General features: G+C 38.5%; 1 protein-coding gene and 1 long non-coding RNA gene across 2 annotated transcripts; both read left to right on the top strand.

Moving 5' to 3' along the window:
• The first annotated feature begins 7,668 nt into the window (after nt 1–7,668).
• LOC106437658 (myrosinase-binding protein 2) lies at nt 7,669–10,267 on the top strand. The gene is made up of 5 exons (XM_048768771.1): nt 7,669–7,757; nt 7,971–8,198; nt 8,293–8,736; nt 8,818–9,600; nt 9,717–10,267. The coding sequence occupies exons 2-5, from the start codon at nt 7,983–7,985 to the stop codon at nt 9,975–9,977; spliced, it is 1,704 nt and encodes a 567-aa protein (XP_048624728.1). The 5' UTR covers nt 7,669–7,757; nt 7,971–7,982; the 3' UTR covers nt 9,978–10,267.
• Nucleotides 10,268–14,879: 4,612 nt separating this feature from the next.
• On the top strand, nt 14,880–17,159 carry LOC111215811. The gene is made up of 5 exons (XR_002664662.2): nt 14,880–15,723; nt 15,802–15,938; nt 16,040–16,092; nt 16,159–16,617; nt 16,707–17,159. It is a non-coding gene; the product is annotated as an uncharacterized LOC111215811 (long non-coding RNA).
• The last annotated feature ends 852 nt before the right edge of the window (nt 17,160–18,011 follow it).

The following is an 18,011-nucleotide window of genomic DNA, read 5'->3' as shown; positions in this document are numbered from 1 at the left end:
CTGATCCAGCGAATAAAGGGTTTCCTTGAACCCGCTGGGTACGAGGCCGAGGAAAAATTAATCACCCCTAAACAAGCCTAGTATGGGCGGGTTACACACATACTGTCGGCAACACTCACACAACACAAACTCAATCTAGAACCTAACCTAAGGATAAAGTTCCAGATCCTAACTAGACACTCGACTCTACAACACTAACCAATAGTACCAGTAATCCGGCCTATATGGCCTAAGACCCCTAGTACTAACTGCTAAACAACAATATCATTACTAAACAACTCAATCAAACCGTTACCCAGATAATTCAGCCTCCTGCTGAGATACTATCTTTAAAGATAACGGGAACCTGCACTCAACCAAATCAACACGCAAGAATAGAAAACATGATGCATCCTAGCCCTAGTCCTAGTCAAGTTATTAACTCAGTCTTAATTCCTTTCATCTCAGCTTAGCCCTTGCTAAACTGAGTCCGGTTCCATAAATAAAATAACCCTAAGGACTCTACCATTCAATAACGTGATCATTCTAATCTATATGTAGACCTGATCTATCTTAAATTCCAAGTGAAATTCAAACAAGACCAACTCACAGTGTTCTAGGTGAGAAGCAGCTGGTTGATCGGAGAGGACTTGGCCAAAACCCAAGGGACGACTTGACTGGACTGGACTGAACTGATCTCAACTTGGACAGAACCTCGGCTTCATCATGTAGATACTGAAAGGTCTGGACGGACTGATCTGGACTCGAACAGAACCTCATTTAGCTTCTGGCCAGTTCTTCGGACTTCTCGGCGGAGCATCGAGCAGAACTTCGACTTATCTGAACCCGTGGAACTGAAATAATCTTGGACAGCACCTCCACTTGATTGTAGGAGAATATGACTGGCTTGTACGGATTGAATTGGACAGAGCTTCCGCTTCACAATCGTAAAGAATCATCGATTGGACGGAACTGGCCTTCTCGGTGGAGCATCGGTCTTTAGAATCGACCATACTCTTAAATCGACCACTTTCTTTCTCTCTCTCCCTCTCTCTCTCTCTCTCTAGCCACCTTTTCGAAGTGGCTTTGGTGTGTTATGGATGTCTGAAACTGAAGGGAGTGGCTGAGTATTTATAAAAACCACCGACCAGTAATATCGAGCCACACCGGAGACAGTGTGTTAGCCCGCATGCTTCCGGTTGCATGCGCGGCGGCACACGGGTGTACACATGCCCTCATGCATGTCTCAGTAACATGTAATAAGAAACCTCCACGTCCACTTGTCCTTCAACATGTATGGTGTTCATGCATGCGACACACGGGCCTCTGCATATCGGTTCGCATGCGCAGCTCGCAGGTAATGCGACACCTCGTGCTTCTGTGTGTCAAGCTGCATGGAACTGCTTCATGCACATCTACACCTCCTTCTTTTGTTGACACTCAGAAGATTAAATGGTTGACACCACATCCTGATCCCTTAGATCAAGCCACCTCGAGCTTCTTGGTCCATTCGCCTGATTTCGGTCCTTCCGGCAATTTTCTAATCCGCGATTAACCCCGAATATTTTTCTGCTCCTGTTCATACGAGTTTAATACTTTTAATAAACTCCAATCTGAAGTCTGACCTTGGCGGTAAATATTTCCCGAGCCTCCGGCTTCATCGAAAACTTCCATAATACCGAACTTAGGGTTTTCGTCCAATTTCGGGTTTTCCCGTCGTGCTTCGATCCCTTCGTGCTTGCTTCCCGTTGTGCTTAATTCCCATCCTGCTTCCAGTGTCTTCAAAATAATATTCCGCTGAAATGAAGTTTCGCGGAAACTTCGTGCTGAAGAAACGTCATTCTTCCAAAACGTCGAGCTTCTAACTGTCGTGCTTCCAAAAAATGTTCTGCTTCCAAAACATCCATCTGATCAATCTAAAACATCTTCTAACTATGGTCGAGCAACTTATTCGACTCATAGTTCACCCACAATCACTTCTTCGCCCACCTCGTACTTCAAAACTTCAGGATCGATCCTTATCGCCCGCGACTAGACCACCACAAAGATACTCGACCATTCTCTTTTTTTTTTTCCAGGTTTCTACAGAGCTTGGCTTGAGCTCGGTCGCTACGTAGCGACCGAGCCGTATACATGCTTGGTCGCTACGTAGCGACCGAGCTTGGGTTGCGCGTGGTCCGATTGCCATACTTGAGCTTTGTCTGTGGCCGACTTGGATGCGTGTTCGTTGCCTTTGGACAATCAGGACTTAGTGGTTCGATTGAGATTTAGAATAAGATTTTACCGCAAGCCTCTTCGTAAAGATTATTTTTACGAAGAATAACTTTCGTAAAAAATGTTTACGCTGATTTTTACGGAGATTTGGACATTAACTTCGTCGTATCCGTTTTTGACCCCAACAGTTAGCCCCGCAGCCCGTTAGAATCGTGTATTTCCGATGAGATTCTAGTGTGCGGTATAGCGAGTTAGGCAAGATTGGCGTATTTGGGCGAAGTTTATATCCAAAAGTCCGCAGGAAAATAGTAATTTCTTATGCCTATAAGAAAGAAGGTAACTTCTCTCATAATTTTTCACTTACTTATTCTCATAAGAAGTTGTTTTGAAAAATTTCCCCCTTCCTCTCCATCTTTTTCTTCTTGTTTTCTTGAAGTTTTTCAAGATGTCTAGCAAAAAAAAGATTTCGAAAAGAGGTACCTCTCACGGTTCCTCGTCCGAAGGTGCCAATGACGAGATTCTTATACCGAAGGTCGAGTTCGTGCCTCACTCGGTAGATCCAGCCAAAAATGCGGTGTGGTGGACAATGGTTCGATTACTCCTCCTGTCAAGAAGTCGTTTTCTGTCATGAGCCATCGTATGGTCGAAAAAGGCGCGCTGAGCAGAAGCATTAGTGACTTTCTGCAGACCGTCCGGTCGTTCTACCGAATTCCAGATACGGTGGAATTTCGAATTCCTCAACGTGGGGAAAGCGCTGATAGTGCTACGAGTAGTGCGAATGCCGTTCGTGGTTTCCGATTCCTGAAGTCATTGTCCGTGTGTTAGATCGCTTTGAGGTATCGATAAGCCAGCTGAATCCCACCAGTCTCCAGCATCTCATTGGCGTCGTGATCCTGAGTTACGAGGACGGTCTATCCCTTACCACCGATCACTTTGAAGCGCTCTTTAGGCTGCAGCTTGTTTCAAAGCCGGATAATTACCGGTTGACCCCTCGGAACCACATGTCGGTGATCAAGGGATTTATCTCCAACTTTAACTCGTGGAAGAGGTTCTTCTTTGTCCGTATAAGCGCTGCATCTATCGAGGAGAGTTGCATCCCACTATTCCGGACCAGACGAATGACGGTCCTTTCATCAACCCGCTCCCTCCATTCCCCGAGGACATGATCGTAATGAGGGATCTCCTCAGGAATGGTGCGTTTTTCTGGACCTCCTTTACGCCGAAGAGAGATCGCAAGGCGTTGAGGATCGTGCGTCCCGATTTCGAAGTGGACGTGGAAACGGACAGTGATTTTGAGTCCGATGGTCCTGCTCCTTGCGATGTTCCCACGGAGGAGGCGAACGCGAGGTCCTCGAAGGGTAAAGATATTGATCTTGGCGATATAGAGTTTTCCATGGATGATTTTATTCTTCCAGGATGGGATCCGGACCTTGCTTATGGTGATGGGAGTGGTACGAGCGAGGTTCCTATCCCGGACTTTGACGATTTCTTCGCTGGTTTACCCGCAAGTTTCAATCCTCCCTCATCAGTGGAAAAATTGGGAAGGTCGTCGCAGAAGGATCTCACATCATTAATGGGGTTAGTTTCTTTCTTTTGAGAACTTTGCCGATAGATTTGTGTGCTCCCTTCCCTTTATTTAGCATGTTAGCCAATTTTGCAGGGTCTTAACTTGCTTGGCTCGGCCCTTGAGGCGAGCCACAGGGAGGCTATGGTTTATCACTTTAAGGCGGAGAAAGCGGAAAAAGACCTCGCCCATATGCAAAACGAGATTTCGGAGCGAGACTCGAAACTCGCCAGGGACCATGAAAAGGGTGTTCGTCGAGCGGAAAGGAAGGGTAGGAGAGAGATCATCGAAGTAATGAGAAGCCGTGCTTCTCAGTTCGAGATTGAGTATGAAAACCTCAAGGACGCTTATTCCTTGGTGGGCGATTTTCGCTAGTGCCGCGGCTCGGTTGGCACCCTTTGGAAGACGCAGGTGGACGACTTCGTTTTCGGGAAGGAGATGAGGGACATGAAAGATGGCATGAAGGACCATGCCCATGCTGAGGCGCTTATTCCCCCGATTGACGGGAGGATCCCTGGATTATGGGATCCCATCCCGGTTTCTCCCGATACGGAGGAGGTCGCGACTGAGGTTGCTGGTGACAATGAGGAGGTGAAATACCCCGGGGATGCATTCGGAACTTCCTTGTCCGGAAATTTTAACTTCGATTTGTGAGCGTTTGACGGGAAGAGGTTTTTCCCTTGTCTTGTATTTGTGGCCGAGTGTGGCCTTTGTTTATCTATGTCTGGCCGAGTGTGGCCTTTATTTCGAGACTTTGTGTGGACCTGGCCGTTGGTGGCTTTGAATCCCTATCGTTACGCGGTTTTATATGATGGATGTTTTATCAAAGTACCTTGTTCTGAGTATGTGAAATAAATATGAGTTGTCGTCTCATATTTACTTCTAACGAGACGTTCAATCTGATGGTTTGCTTGAAAAGTGAATTTTCGTAAAAGTAAACAAGCGACTTTTACGAAGTTTTCGCGAACGTTAAGATATGGACGGAGAGACATGGTTTAGGATCCCGTATCATTTTTAGATATCATGTCTTGAGATGTTAGAGACCAGTGTGCTGGGTTTAGGGCAAGACCTAGGTTTACTTTCGGTTTTAAAGTTTTATGCGGTGACTAGCCGGCTATCGATTTTCCTGTTTGCGATTTTAACCTGATTCGTACCAATTTAAAGTCCGCGATAGGTTCTCAGCTTATACGACTTGTATGGCACGAATCGAGCATCTCTCCAGAGACAATTTTTAAGCCAACTAGAAGTGCTAGACCAAAATTTCGAATTTTTTTTGTAGCGCGCTATTATCCCTGTGTTGGATGTTCGAGGATCAGAAGAATGATCAGGTTGCATTTGTTCAAGATGGCTGGTGTGTTCGTCGGGGCCAATCGACGAACGGAGTGTAAACATTCGTTGAGATTTCATGGTCGCGTTCGGACAGTTGTTTGCAGAGTTTCGAATTTTAACATGGCGACGTCTCGCTATTATTTCGAAGACTATACATATGTTTTAAGTGTTGAAGGATGAAGGCTTTGCGATTTGGGTCAGATAAGGCCGCTGACAAGAGTCTAATGTTTGTAGAATTTTTATTTTTAAGCGTGTCCTGAGACTTTTTTGCGTAGCTGAAGCGTAAGAATTTGAAAAAATGCGTAAAAGTTTAAAAAACTCGACTACAATGATGCATCTTTTAAAACGTGGGAGTATACGAGTATACGTACCCACTCCCCCCCCCCCCCATTTTAGAGAGGGGGATAGCTGAACTCATCTTTCGACGAGCTGCCTACGTACCTCTTTCGAGGATCAAGTCATCTCGTAGTTCTGTTTTATGCCGCGAGTGTTCTTATTGCCGTGCTGACCGCCTTAGTCGTGGAGACTGTGGCAGGGTCGACGTTTTTATCCGGGTTTTCCGTTTGAGTCATAGCGTTGACTTCGGAATCGTGCTGAGTTTCGATGTCCGAAGCGTTCGCTTCAGCAGACGATGTTGAATTGTCTTTCTTTGAAGTGTTTTCGGCCAAAGGCTGAGCTAACTTCGTGCGTTTGCGAGTTGCCATTGCGGTAGTCGTGATTTGTCTTAACTTATGCTCTGCGAGAAAGCAAAGCCGCGACTGTTTCTGACAGCCCCAGATGGCTGCAAACCAAAATTCACACTGTCGATTTCCGTTTAAATAAGGAAAGTAGGAGAATCCTAATTTCCCAGAGGTCCCGAATATCTGCTAATACCACACGCCAAGCAATCAGAACACGAAATAAAGACGATAGAAGATAAGAAATCGAAATGGGAGAAAAGTAGATCTTATTCCAAATTCGCGTTTGAGCGTTACAACAAGGTACGAGCCCAGTCGGCGAGATTCCTAGTTATAAAACCCTAAAGCTGCTAAACCTAATTGAGTCGCAGCTCAAATAACAAAAACGGAAAAATTGCCTAAATTGCTCTAAGTGCTAAGTTTGTTGTGTATCGCGTCCCTCTCTGCCTCTCGCCTAGGACCCCTCTCTGCCCTTAAGCCGTCATAGCTCAAAAATGGAGATATTCCATTTTTTCTGATCTTTGTGATTATCTTCGGAAACTTTACATTTATCCGCGGAAACTTGACATTTATCTTGCCTAAGGAAGCAAGCATAAACCGTCATAAGACTTATGGGTTTTCGGTTAAGAAATCGTAAGTGGACTTCGAGCTGTGTTTTAGATCTCTTTGAGCCGTCTTTGACTCGAAACGTTTATTACGGTTTCTTTGATAAAAATGAACTTCCCGCGGTTTTTATCTTAAAGTTTGACTGATGACTTCGAGTGACGATAAACAAAGAACAGTTTAGCCATGGCTCACGGGAGATAGCATTAAAGAGTAGGTGGTATGAAGACCTATTTGCTTTTTACGAATAATACTAGTGGTTCGATTGAGATTTAGAATAAGATTTTACCGTAAGCCTCTTCGTAAAGATTCTTTTTACGAAAAATAACTTTCGTAAAAAATGTTTACGCTGATTTTTACGGAGATTTGGACATTAACTTTGTCGTATCCGTTTTTGACCCCAACAACATGGCACGTATGAGATTGGACAATCATCAAATCATCTTCATGGTGTTTATACCCCACCATAAGGTCATCAATAACGTTTAAACTTCGCCAAGGTCATCGATCCAGTGAAGAAAACTGTAGTAGTTGTCTCATGCCACCATGTGAACTGAACGAACCCATCTGATTCATGCTCAAAGTCCACGGCAACATCATCAAGTCATCACTCCGTCGGATCCGTATATACCCGTCGGAATCATTATCTTCAAACATCTTTAGGACCACAATCAGATTTGTATTAGATAGATAGCCATTAAAGATCTTAAAAAAACTACAAATGCAAATATGAACGGACCGTCAATGATCCATGCTCATAATTCACATAGTGTCATCAATTATTGAAATACATAGCCATCTTTTTAGTATGAAACCACGTATCTCTTCTTCTTCCATTTTTTTTAATAGTAGCAAAACCAAAAGAAAAAAAATCAAAGAAAAAAAACATAATTGTAATAATCAAAACTCGTCACAAATAGAAGTAGTCGAATAAACTTCAATTCGAAAGAAAACATTACGTAAGTAATTTTTTTTTTCTGTTTAAAAACAGGAAACCAATTTTTTTTTTTTTTTTTTTTTTGGAAAAGCAATAAAAGAATAGCAAAAACCATAATTCCTAGGAATTGGATCTATGGCTCTGATACATGATAAGTTTAGAGGAATCTAAGTAGTATTATGGTTTCTCTCATCTTTTTAACTTAACTAATAGACTTATTTATACAAAGTACATAATTTGTCTAGCAAGGTTTTTAACATAATAGAATACGAAATCTAAAATATATTCTAGGTGATCTTGTAATCACCGAGATCTCCTAATAAATTTTTCTAAAACAATACAAAATATAATTCATGTGATATATCAGAAAATGAACTCTATATATATATATATATAAGGGACTAGCAGTGCCCCATATGAAATATCATTCTCACTTATAGCTCTTCTCCACAAGGTCTCTCCTCTTTCTCCTCCTTTTTCCACGTTTCTATATATATTCACATTTTTGTCGATATTTTCTATTCGCGTTAGTAAATTTTAACGAATAGGGTTGTCCTTATTTTGATATTTTAGTAGTTAACATATAATTTTATCCTTGTTTTGATACTTTTTTTTTTTTTTTTTTTTTTTTTTTTTGATACTACTATGTTGTTGCTTCAATTTTCAGGTTTTCTGAGTGATGGAAATGAAGACCCAAAGGGTGGTGATGTCCCAAAGGGTGGGACCAATGGGTGGTAACATGGGAGTAGCATTCGACGATGGTGTTTTTGACGGTGTGAAGAAAATAGTTGTCGGAAGAGACCAGGGATGTGTATCATATATCAAGATCGAATACGAAAAGGACGCGAAATTTGAAACCCGTGAACACGGGACGATTCGGGGGCCACTACAAGAGGTAATAATCGTGACTTCGTTATTCTTCAATAGATTGTTATCGAAAACTTCAGAAGCTAATAATTTGTTTGCTTTTGATGGAAAATGAAATCCAGTTTGCTGTAGAATATCCCAATGAATATATAACATCCGTTGGTGGAAGCTTCGATCTTGTTCCATTCTATAACGCAGTTCTGATCAAATCACTAGTCTTCTATACCTCATATAGAAGAACCTCTCCGACCCTCGGTGTGGCTGGAGGAAGAGCTTTCTGGCTCGAGGGTAGAACTGGAGGAAGGCTTCTTGGTTTCCATGGACGCTCTGGTCAGGCTCTTGATTCCATTGGACCTTACTTCTTCGCTCCAAATCCTCCTCTTAGGCATTTCGAACGCCAAGGTGGTAATGGAGGGACTCCATGGGACGATGGTGCTTACGATGGTGTTAGAAAAATATTAGTGGGCCGAGGTGGTAGGTTTGTGAGTTATTTTAGGTTTGAGTATGCGAGAGGCGAAAGAATGGTACCACATGCTCATGGGAAGAGACAAGAGGTTCCACAAGAGGTAGATGCTGATAAAAATTCTAAGTTTAGTTTCGTTTTTTCAGAAATATTCTGAAAATAAAATAAAAAACTTTGGTTGCAGTTTGTGGTTGATTATCCTCATGAACATATTATATTGGTGGAGGGAACAGTCGATGTCTGCCTTACATCGGTTATGTTTAAGACATCAAAAGGAAGAACCTCCCGTGTTTTTGGGAATGTGGTTGGTAGGAAATTTGTGTTTGAGGAGAAAGATTTCAAGATTGTCGGATTTTGTGGTCGATCTGCTGATGCTATTGATGCTCTTGGTGCACATTTTGGCCCTCTTCGCACTCCAGCTCCAGCTCCATCTCCTGCCCCCGGTCCTGCTCCCGCTCCCGCTCCAGGTTCTCATCCAGCTCCCGCTCCTGGTCCAGGTCCCCGTCCAGCTCCCGCTCCTGGTCCAGGTCCCCGTCCAGCTCCAGCTCCCGCTCCCGCTCCTGCTCCTGCTCCTGGTCAAGGTCCCCGTCCAGCTCCCGCTCCTGGTGCAGGTCCCCGTCCATCTCCTGCTCCTGGTCCAGGCCCCCGTCCAGCTCCCGCTCCCGCTCCCGCTCCCGGTCAAGGTCCCCGTCCAGCTCCCGGTCCAGCTCCCGGCCAAGGTCCCCATCCAGCTCCCGCTGCTGCTCCTGGTACCAGTGCCACTCCAGCTCCAGCTCCCACTACCACAAAGATAGGACCGGTGGGTGGTGAGAAGGGAAACACATTTGATGATGGTATTTTCGATGGTGTGCAGAAAATAACTGTGGGGAAAGACATATACAGCGTAACTTATATCAAGACCGAATACACAAAGGAAGGAAAAGTCGAAATCAGTGAACACGGGACAAATCGGGGGGAGCTAAAAGAGGTCAAAACAAATAAATAAATTTGTGAATTTTGTTAACATTCATATTCGATTGGTTTCTATATTTCTTTGAAGAACTTAATCATTAGTTTTTTTTCGTGATGGAAAATGAAATCCAGTTTTCGGTGAATAATCCGAATGATTATATCACAGCCGTTGGTGGAAGCTACAATCATATATTCAACTACGATACAACGCTTATCACATCGCTATACTTCACAACCTCGAAAGGATTTACCTCTGCATTATTCGGTAAGATGAGTGGAGAAGAATTCAATCTAAAAGGTGAAAATGGAGGAAAGCTTCTTGGATTCCATGGACAAGCTGGTCATGCTATAGATGCCATTGGGGCTCATTTCGAAAGAGGTTCTGGCATTTGAAGGAAGTTAAGGAGAAAAGTTACTAGATCATTCGGTTCAATGAAAAGGCTGGTTATTTGGTTCATCAGATGGGAATCTATGTCGTTCTCATTATAACCAATTGGAGACTTACTCTTTAGTTTCCTCTTTCTCTTTGTTTCTAGAAAATAAGGTCACTCAGACGTCTTGTTAAGCTTTTCAGCTTTTAACTATGTTTATGTGTGTATTAGTATTACTGTATTAGTCGCTTAAAGTGATCATGTGATGTGAGTGGTGTCGTTTGCCGATTATAATAAAGAATGTTACTTTTCAATATGTTTTTATTTTGGTTAGTTTCTGTATTTTAGTTCTTACATGTAAAAAAAATTATTTAAAAAAAACTAGATACTTTTAGGAGGGTTTATTGAATCAAAGTAAATCCAAAATTTGAGTAAATTTTTAAAAAAATTGTTACAAATATTATGGCTTTTTGAAGTAATTTCAAAGGTTTTGAAAAAACCTTTTAAATTTTAAATATTTATCTAAACTAATAATTTTTTTATTTTTTTAAATTACTATAATTTGATATTTTATCGTTATATGAAATATATAAAAGTTTTTAAAATCAATTTCCAAACAATTTTTTTATTTCAAAAAGTTTGATTTTCGTTTTAAAAATGTGAAGCAAATTTTATTATTTAAAAAAAGTTTCAAATACCTTCAGAAGAAGTGGTATTTCGATTTATTGCTTTTTCACTATAAAATAAATATTATTTGAACTCTACCAAATTTATATCTATCTATTTATATCTATCTTCTATCTATATATATATATATAAAAGAGAGTTTCATCTCTCCAGAACGCGCCACGTCATTAAGTTGAAGGCTCTGGGCGGGCGTGACACCTGTCCAGTAATCGAAACTCACCGTATCATTTATTCTTTTGCGTGATGGGCTTAAATCACGTTTGGGCTTCAAATTTGGACAGACCGGTCGGCCTCGTACGGAAGAATCAACGAAATGGAGTTCGTCTTTCCTCTGCGTACGGCGACTTCGTGACGTTTGCGCTTCTTCAATGTGTCGTTTAGATCTGCAAGACGGTGTGTTTTCGGTATAAATATGTGTGTTTCTCTTCTTGAACTCATCCTTTCTTCTCCGATTTGAAGTCCGACAAGAATTTTTTTCTCCGCTTTGAAGACAGGTAACACCAGTTATGGCTCCACAATACTGCAAAATTTTGTTGCTTTTCTAGAGTAACGGTGTTTGATTCCCTTGGATTGCAGGCTAAACTTGCTCTAGAGGCTCTTGAAGTTCCTGTGGGGGTATCTAATTTTTTACTTTTCTTTATCCCAGTTGCTCTTTCTCGATACTATTATCAATTAAATTATTATTATTATCTTTCTGTTTGTCTGGATCAGATGTGTCATTCTTGAGGAGGGTAACATCGTTGCTTCAGGGCGTAACCGAACTAATGAGACATGCAATGTAATCTTTATAATCTTTCACCTATTTCTCTGTATGAGTAACTTTGAAACATAAAACAATGCGATGACATAAAGTGTTTATTGATTGTCATGTTGACTGCTTCGTCTATCCTACTTACTAAGTCGTTTGTTATAATTTTGTTCAGAGAGGCCACAAGACATGTAGAGATGGAAGCAATCGATGAACTTATTGGACAATGGCAAAAAGATAGACTTTCACCTTCACAAGTCGCTGAGAAATTCTCGAAATGCGTTCTTTACGTAACATGTGAACCTTGCATAATGTGTGCATCGACCTTATCCTTCCTCGGTATGATTCCTTAACATGAACTTGAATTTTTTTGTCTGTTTGTTTATTTGTTCCTGATATGATCTTTTCTTTAATCGAAGGTATAAAGGAAGTATATTATGCATGCGGAAATGATAAATTTGGGGGTTGTGGTTCCGTATTGTTGCTTCACTTAGAGAGTTCTCAGACATAAGATATCCTTTGTAGACCCTAAAGATCACACTACAAACTTATTAGAAAAAATCGGCCTTATTAATTGAAGTCTGTGATCTCTGTTTTTTTTTTTTATAGTGAAGAAGCTCAAAGAGGAAAAGGGTACAAGTGAAGAGGAATAATGGCAGACGAAGCTGTATCTCTTTTCAAATGTTTCTATGAGAGGAATCCATACAGTAACCATTCTCATCTTTACCTCCAACTCTGTTCTTTGATGAAACATCTTAAACACAGTTCTTTTTTTTTTGTAGTTTTAGCCCCAAAGCCACACCGCCCTGTAGTTCAAAGAGAGAGAGGACTTAGCCTCTTAGAGGCGAACATGGTTTGAAAATTGGAGTTTCTGATTAAAATATGAAGAAGTTGAGGTGGAGGTTGTCAAATGATGATTCTATGTTTTTTTGCTATTTGGCACATGAAACGTTATCAGTTACATCCAAAACATTTGTATACCCGCCTAAGTTGGAGATCTCAATCTCAAGCTACTAAGTTGGTTTTATTAGTTGTCTGTGACTGTAACGTTTTCTTTTTGTACGGGTAGATGATAGACATGACCATCATTAGAAGAATAAAAGATTAACTATGTTTTTATCTTTTTCCTTGGATCAAATCTCTGTTTCTATCTCTTTCCTTTAACCCTGACAAGTAACACTCTTAACATACTTATTTTTTCTACCCATATTGGTTGGTTTTATGGTTAATTTGTCAAGTAAACATACAAGTGTTCAAAATGCATGTATAGTTGATATTTATAACGAAAAGAAAGATGGCAAGTTAAATAAAGGTGTGTAGAGAAGCTGAACTATGCGCTGCTGCTGATTGAAATGCAACTTGGACAGGAAACAACGGTGGGAGAATACATATTGAAGCCGAAGACAATAGAAAGACAGAAGACTTTCGTTCTTCTGGACATCCCGCACCGCCGCACGTAACTCACTACTTCAGGAGGTGGTGGTGGTGGTGTAACCGAGAAGAAGAAATGATGGTGTGTTTCTTTGCAGGGCTGGTAGTGGTGGTGGTGTAAGTGTGTAACTGAGAAGAAGAAATGCTGCTAAATAAACTATTATGACTCTGTTGTCCAAACTAAAATAAAGCATGAATTAAAGTCAATATATTACAAGATGTATTACGAAATCAATGACGATTTTGTCGTTCTGACGTTCACTATTCTAGCACGCAGTGCAAGAAAGTAACCTTCGTTTGTAGTCCACATGGATGCGGAGTTACCAGTTTGGTTCACAGAGTCTATATGAGTCTGTTTGTTTGCTGACAAAAAAAAAAAAAAAAAGATGTTCAATATCCTAATATCCTACATAACTAATTAAATATCACATAGAAATAATGTTTCACAAATGATCAAACCAACTCCCGTTTGATGTTAAAAATAAATACCAATCTAAATATACAACAAAATCAAAATTTCGCACGGGATTCCATGCCACTAAGTGAGACTTTGTGGAGTACACATGTCCGCATCCAAAGCACATACGTTTCTATAACTTAGAGATCGTATGAGTTTTTGGTGTAACTCATAAACATTCGAGAATATTATCGTGTGGGCTTTAGATAAATTAAAAATAATATTTTTAACAATATACTTTTATATTTTAATAAACAAATAATGTCGTATTCTTCGTCTCATGAATACATCATAAAAACAGCTCTTATGATATTATTGATATTCATTCCGATCATACCGGTATGACAAATTAATGTAAATAACCAGAACCGAGTACGATGATTTTAATTGGATTTACATGTATCGAAAATACAATAAAATGTTTTTCATTTATTTAAATGTGTAAAATAGCCCGTAAAAAAACTAGATGAACCAACAGGTTTATAGTATATTAGTGAAAATACATATAAAATGTATGAATATACATATACTGAACATTTAACATAGGGCAAATCTCCAAAATAGCACATTTCTAAGTTTATATCACAAAAATAGCACTCAAAAACTAAAATGACCAAAATAGCACCTTTCTAAGTTTATCCTTTGAAAATTTTAATTTTTTTATTTTTCAAAATTTGAAATCTTATCCCCAAAACCTCATTTCTCAACTCTAAACCCTAAACCCTAAACTCTAAACCCTAAACCCTAACCCCTAAACCCTAAACCCTAAACTCTAAACCCTAAACCCTAAACTCTAAACCCTAAACCCTAAATCCTAAACCCTAAACTCTAAACCCTAAACCCTAAACCCTAAACCCTAAATTCTAAACCCCACCCTTTAACTCTAAACCCTAAGTTTGTGACTTTTGATAAAACATTAAGTGCTATTTTTGTGACTTTTGACCTTGAGTGCTAGTTTGAGAACAAAAACTTGATTTAGTGCTATTTTTGTCTTTTTCTCTTTAACATATGAATAATGTTTTAACAAAAAAAAACATAGGAATAATTATTTGCTTTACCCATTTACATCAATTTTTTTAAGGTCTATGATTTCACGATAAATAGTGCTCCTAACTTTTTTTTTCATACAATAGTGCAAACATATAATTATATATTACTCATACTTAGTTATTTGAATAAACAAACACTCTGATATTTAAAATTTTTGAACGATTCCCTTTGTACGGTAAAAGGTTTTATTTCAAAGTATTAATATACGAATGCAAAAATATATTTTGCAAGATAATCACACGCATCTGCAGCATAAGCTCTTTATTACATACGAGCATGAGTTTTATAAAAAACATCCATGCAATATTATTATTTAATTTAAATATATTGTTAATCCATAACGCAAGATTCCACAGTATTAATAACTTCTAAATTAACAGTAAAATTTATCTAATAAATTCTAAACTTATTTAGTAACGATATACCGTTTTCAATTTAAAGAGTGGCGGGAAAGTTTAAGTATGACTTTTATTAGGAGAAAACTATCATATTTTAATTAAATCATACACATACCAAACTAATCATACTAACAAGAGGTTGTTTTGGCTTAGATAATATAAACTTTTCCTTAACATATTTCTTTGGCATGATCATTGCATAATTATATTGTACATGATGCATCGTTAACCTATTATATTAGATTGATCTTCATAGAATAATGAAGGTTATTGTTATTTTAATTCAGTCCAAAAATATTTATTAAAAATAACAACATGATCTCTGAATTCTATTTATTTATTTTGTTTATAATATCATTTTTAATTTACAATTTTTTTTAAAATGCTTCATAAAATTAATGTAAATTTATATAAAATAACTTTTTTTTTCTAACTTTCCGTCAGTAGGAGTGGGCATTTTCAGCCACGTGGCACCTCAACAATTTCAAGTCTTGGAATGTTTTGGGACTTAACCTTCTAACTTTCGCTGGGTCTTTTTTTTCCATTTGTTATTCTTAACTTGTGTTTGGGCTCCAACATATCATTTAGTCGAAGCCCAATAAGGTTTAGGGTTCATCTTCTCACCTTTGAGCTTTGTATCTCAGCTGTCGATTTCTCCAATTACCGCAGATGTCGATCAAGTGACCATAACGTTTCCAACCTGCGTTAATACGAACTTTAATCCTAGCTTTAACTTGATTAACCCTCTCCTCCCACTCTGAAAAACATCAATCGACCTCATCGTCTCCCAAAGTAATCGACTTAGCTCCGAGTATAAATCTTCCAACCTTCAAGCCATGAATATCACAACGTCAACCACTCCCAGAATATTCATCTCTGTTCCTGCTTGCCGATTTGAACCACAACCGAGTCCCACCGTCTGCTTGGATTCTGGTAGGTGAGGAATGTGAAAGGCGGCGAGCTAATGCATGTGGACATGCTCCTCCTTGAGGAGAAGGTAATCACCACAGTCTCCTATTAACGCTGTATACAAAATTCCTATTTTCCAATCTTAATATTTACTCCTGCCAAACAGGATGCACTTATCAAGACGTTTTCAGTGAAGCTTCAGTTTACATGTTAAGCTGTTTCGACGTGACTTCAGCTGTTTTGATAGCTCAAGTTCCTCCAAGACACAAGAGAAATGCACTGCTACTTCGAGTTCTGTTACAGGTTTAGAAATAGAACTTTACTATATCCTTTTAAATACATTTTATTCAACTCCACGTTCTGACTTCCGTTTGCTTCACATCTGTCTTTGTTATGGCTTCTAGCTTCTAGCAAATCTATGCTTCAATGAGGAACTTTCCTGCGATCACTTTACAAGGTAAGAAACAAACCTTTTCACAACTATTTTCAATGGATTTTCCACAGTTGCTGTCTTTCTCTGCAGGTTGTGGTCTATGTATCAGAAACGAATCCTCTAATCATATACCTCAAGGACGTTGAGAAGCTTTCGAGTCAGAAAGATTCTCTTTAATAAGATCTCTGGTCCTGTCTTGATTCTTGGCTCAAGGGTAAAAGTACCTGAAGATGATTTCCAATAAGTAGGTGAAGGCTTCTCGCTTGCTTTCTTTACAACATCGAAATCAGACCACCTTTGGATAAATCTCAGCTCTTGAGCTGGAATAATCGCTTAGAAGATGACATGAAGATAGTTCAGTTCAAAGACAACAAGAACCAAAGGATCTCATGAACCTCAATATCATTGCATCTTAGCAGGGATGTAAGCGTGTGTTTTACGCCTTAGCTCTTGCATGCCATAATAAATACGATGCTACAGGTCTGACACTATTGATCGCATCAAGGAATGTGTTAAGGAGAAAGAAGGCGTCCCTCCCGTTAAACAAAGGTAACAAATTACTTCTTTACTTCAAAAAAAATGAACTGCTAGGGAAGTCTCTTGAACTTTTTTAAGCTCCTATGTTCTTCTTATCTCAGGTCGTTGGAGTTGTTTCTGGTTAAATCTTCGTGACATAGAAAATTGCATCTCCTTTCTAATGTGTTTTCTTATGTTCTTGCCATTACTTGATTATACTCGGTTTGCAAGCTGATAATCTAAGCAGTTACGCATAACACTGATTCTTAAAGAGTTTTTTTTTTTTGCCAAGACAAGACAGCAAAATACTACAACATTGAGGGAGGCTCTGTTCTGCATCTTGTCCTCTGAGTAGTAACTCATATTTTTTGGGTTTAGTGTTTACTGAGGCCTTGAGTGAAGCCCCCCACTTTTGGCAATACTTATGTAAGAATAAAGCAAACGAATATCACAATGTACATTAAACTGTAAAGCATATGGCTGTTTCTGCAAACCCAGCTCGGAGGTTGTTCTTTTTTTTCTTTTTTTTTCAGTCATCAAGGATGTTATTAATATTACAGGCACAATCAAACTTATTGGAGTATCGTTAACAGAAACAGAGCAAGACAAATACAAGCATTTTGATGAGTTTGTTTATTATAACTCCCCTTACTGAGGATTGAGCTTGACTTTTTCAAGATAATGAAGTTATGGGATCCATTTTTGTCTAATAAAGATTTTCTTTGAGAATAGCCAAAGATAAAAGACTGTAAAAAGTAAGTATTTGCAATGTTATCTAAGCATAATTTTGTGAAAGAAGTCTTTTTGTTTGTTTCGATCATTTATATACACTAAAAACTATAAAATTATTAAACTATAAAAAAATTTCTTTTTTTAGATTTTTCAATTTTAAATATAGGTTTTTCTAGAATAAAAAAAATATTTGATTTTTGTGTATATACATTAATTTAATTTTTGAAATTAGATATTCAAACTGTTTTAACTATATTATTTAGTTATATAAATATGTCTCATAGAGTTTAAATGTGGCTTTATAAATATTTTTTACTATATCTCATCAAAATATATTAAATTTTTAAAAAATATAAAGATAATTTTATTGTGAATAACTATTTATTTTACATGTGTAAAATGTATTGTACATATAAATTATTAATTTATAATTTTAATGGAACCATATATTTATATAAGATTTTTTTAAAAAATATTTTATTATTTTGTCGATTTATGTCATATTTTGAACCGGTCTAAGTATGACCAGAAAAATTTATTAATTTATAGTGTTTATTAATTTAGAATATTAATTTATTGAATTGATACTGTATGTTATTGACTAAGTTTGCAAGTCTCACGGTTCTTTTTGTGAGTTACATTTTGGTGGATTGTACAATACATTAATAAACATAGTAATACAATACTATTGTAAT

This window comes from Brassica napus, chromosome C9 (genome assembly GCF_020379485.1).
Source record: "Brassica napus cultivar Da-Ae chromosome C9, Da-Ae, whole genome shotgun sequence".
NCBI lineage: Eukaryota > Viridiplantae > Streptophyta > Magnoliopsida > Brassicales > Brassicaceae > Brassica > Brassica napus.
This window is presented reverse-complemented; position numbering and strand designations above follow the sequence as displayed.

What these genes read in the sequence shown, in the direction of transcription:
- LOC106437658 (XM_048768771.1), top strand. Translation starts at nt 7,983, where the DNA reads ATGGAAATGAAGACCCAAAGGGTGGTGATGTCCCAAAGGGTGGGACCA. An exon ending in GACAAGAGGTTCCACAAGAG is followed by an intron (nt 8,737 to 8,817) that starts GTAGATGCTGAT and finishes CTTTGGTTGCAG; the next exon opens with TTTGTGGTTGATTATCCTCA. An exon ending in ATCGGGGGGAGCTAAAAGAG is followed by an intron (nt 9,601 to 9,716) that starts GTCAAAACAAAT and finishes AATGAAATCCAG; the next exon opens with TTTTCGGTGAATAATCCGAA.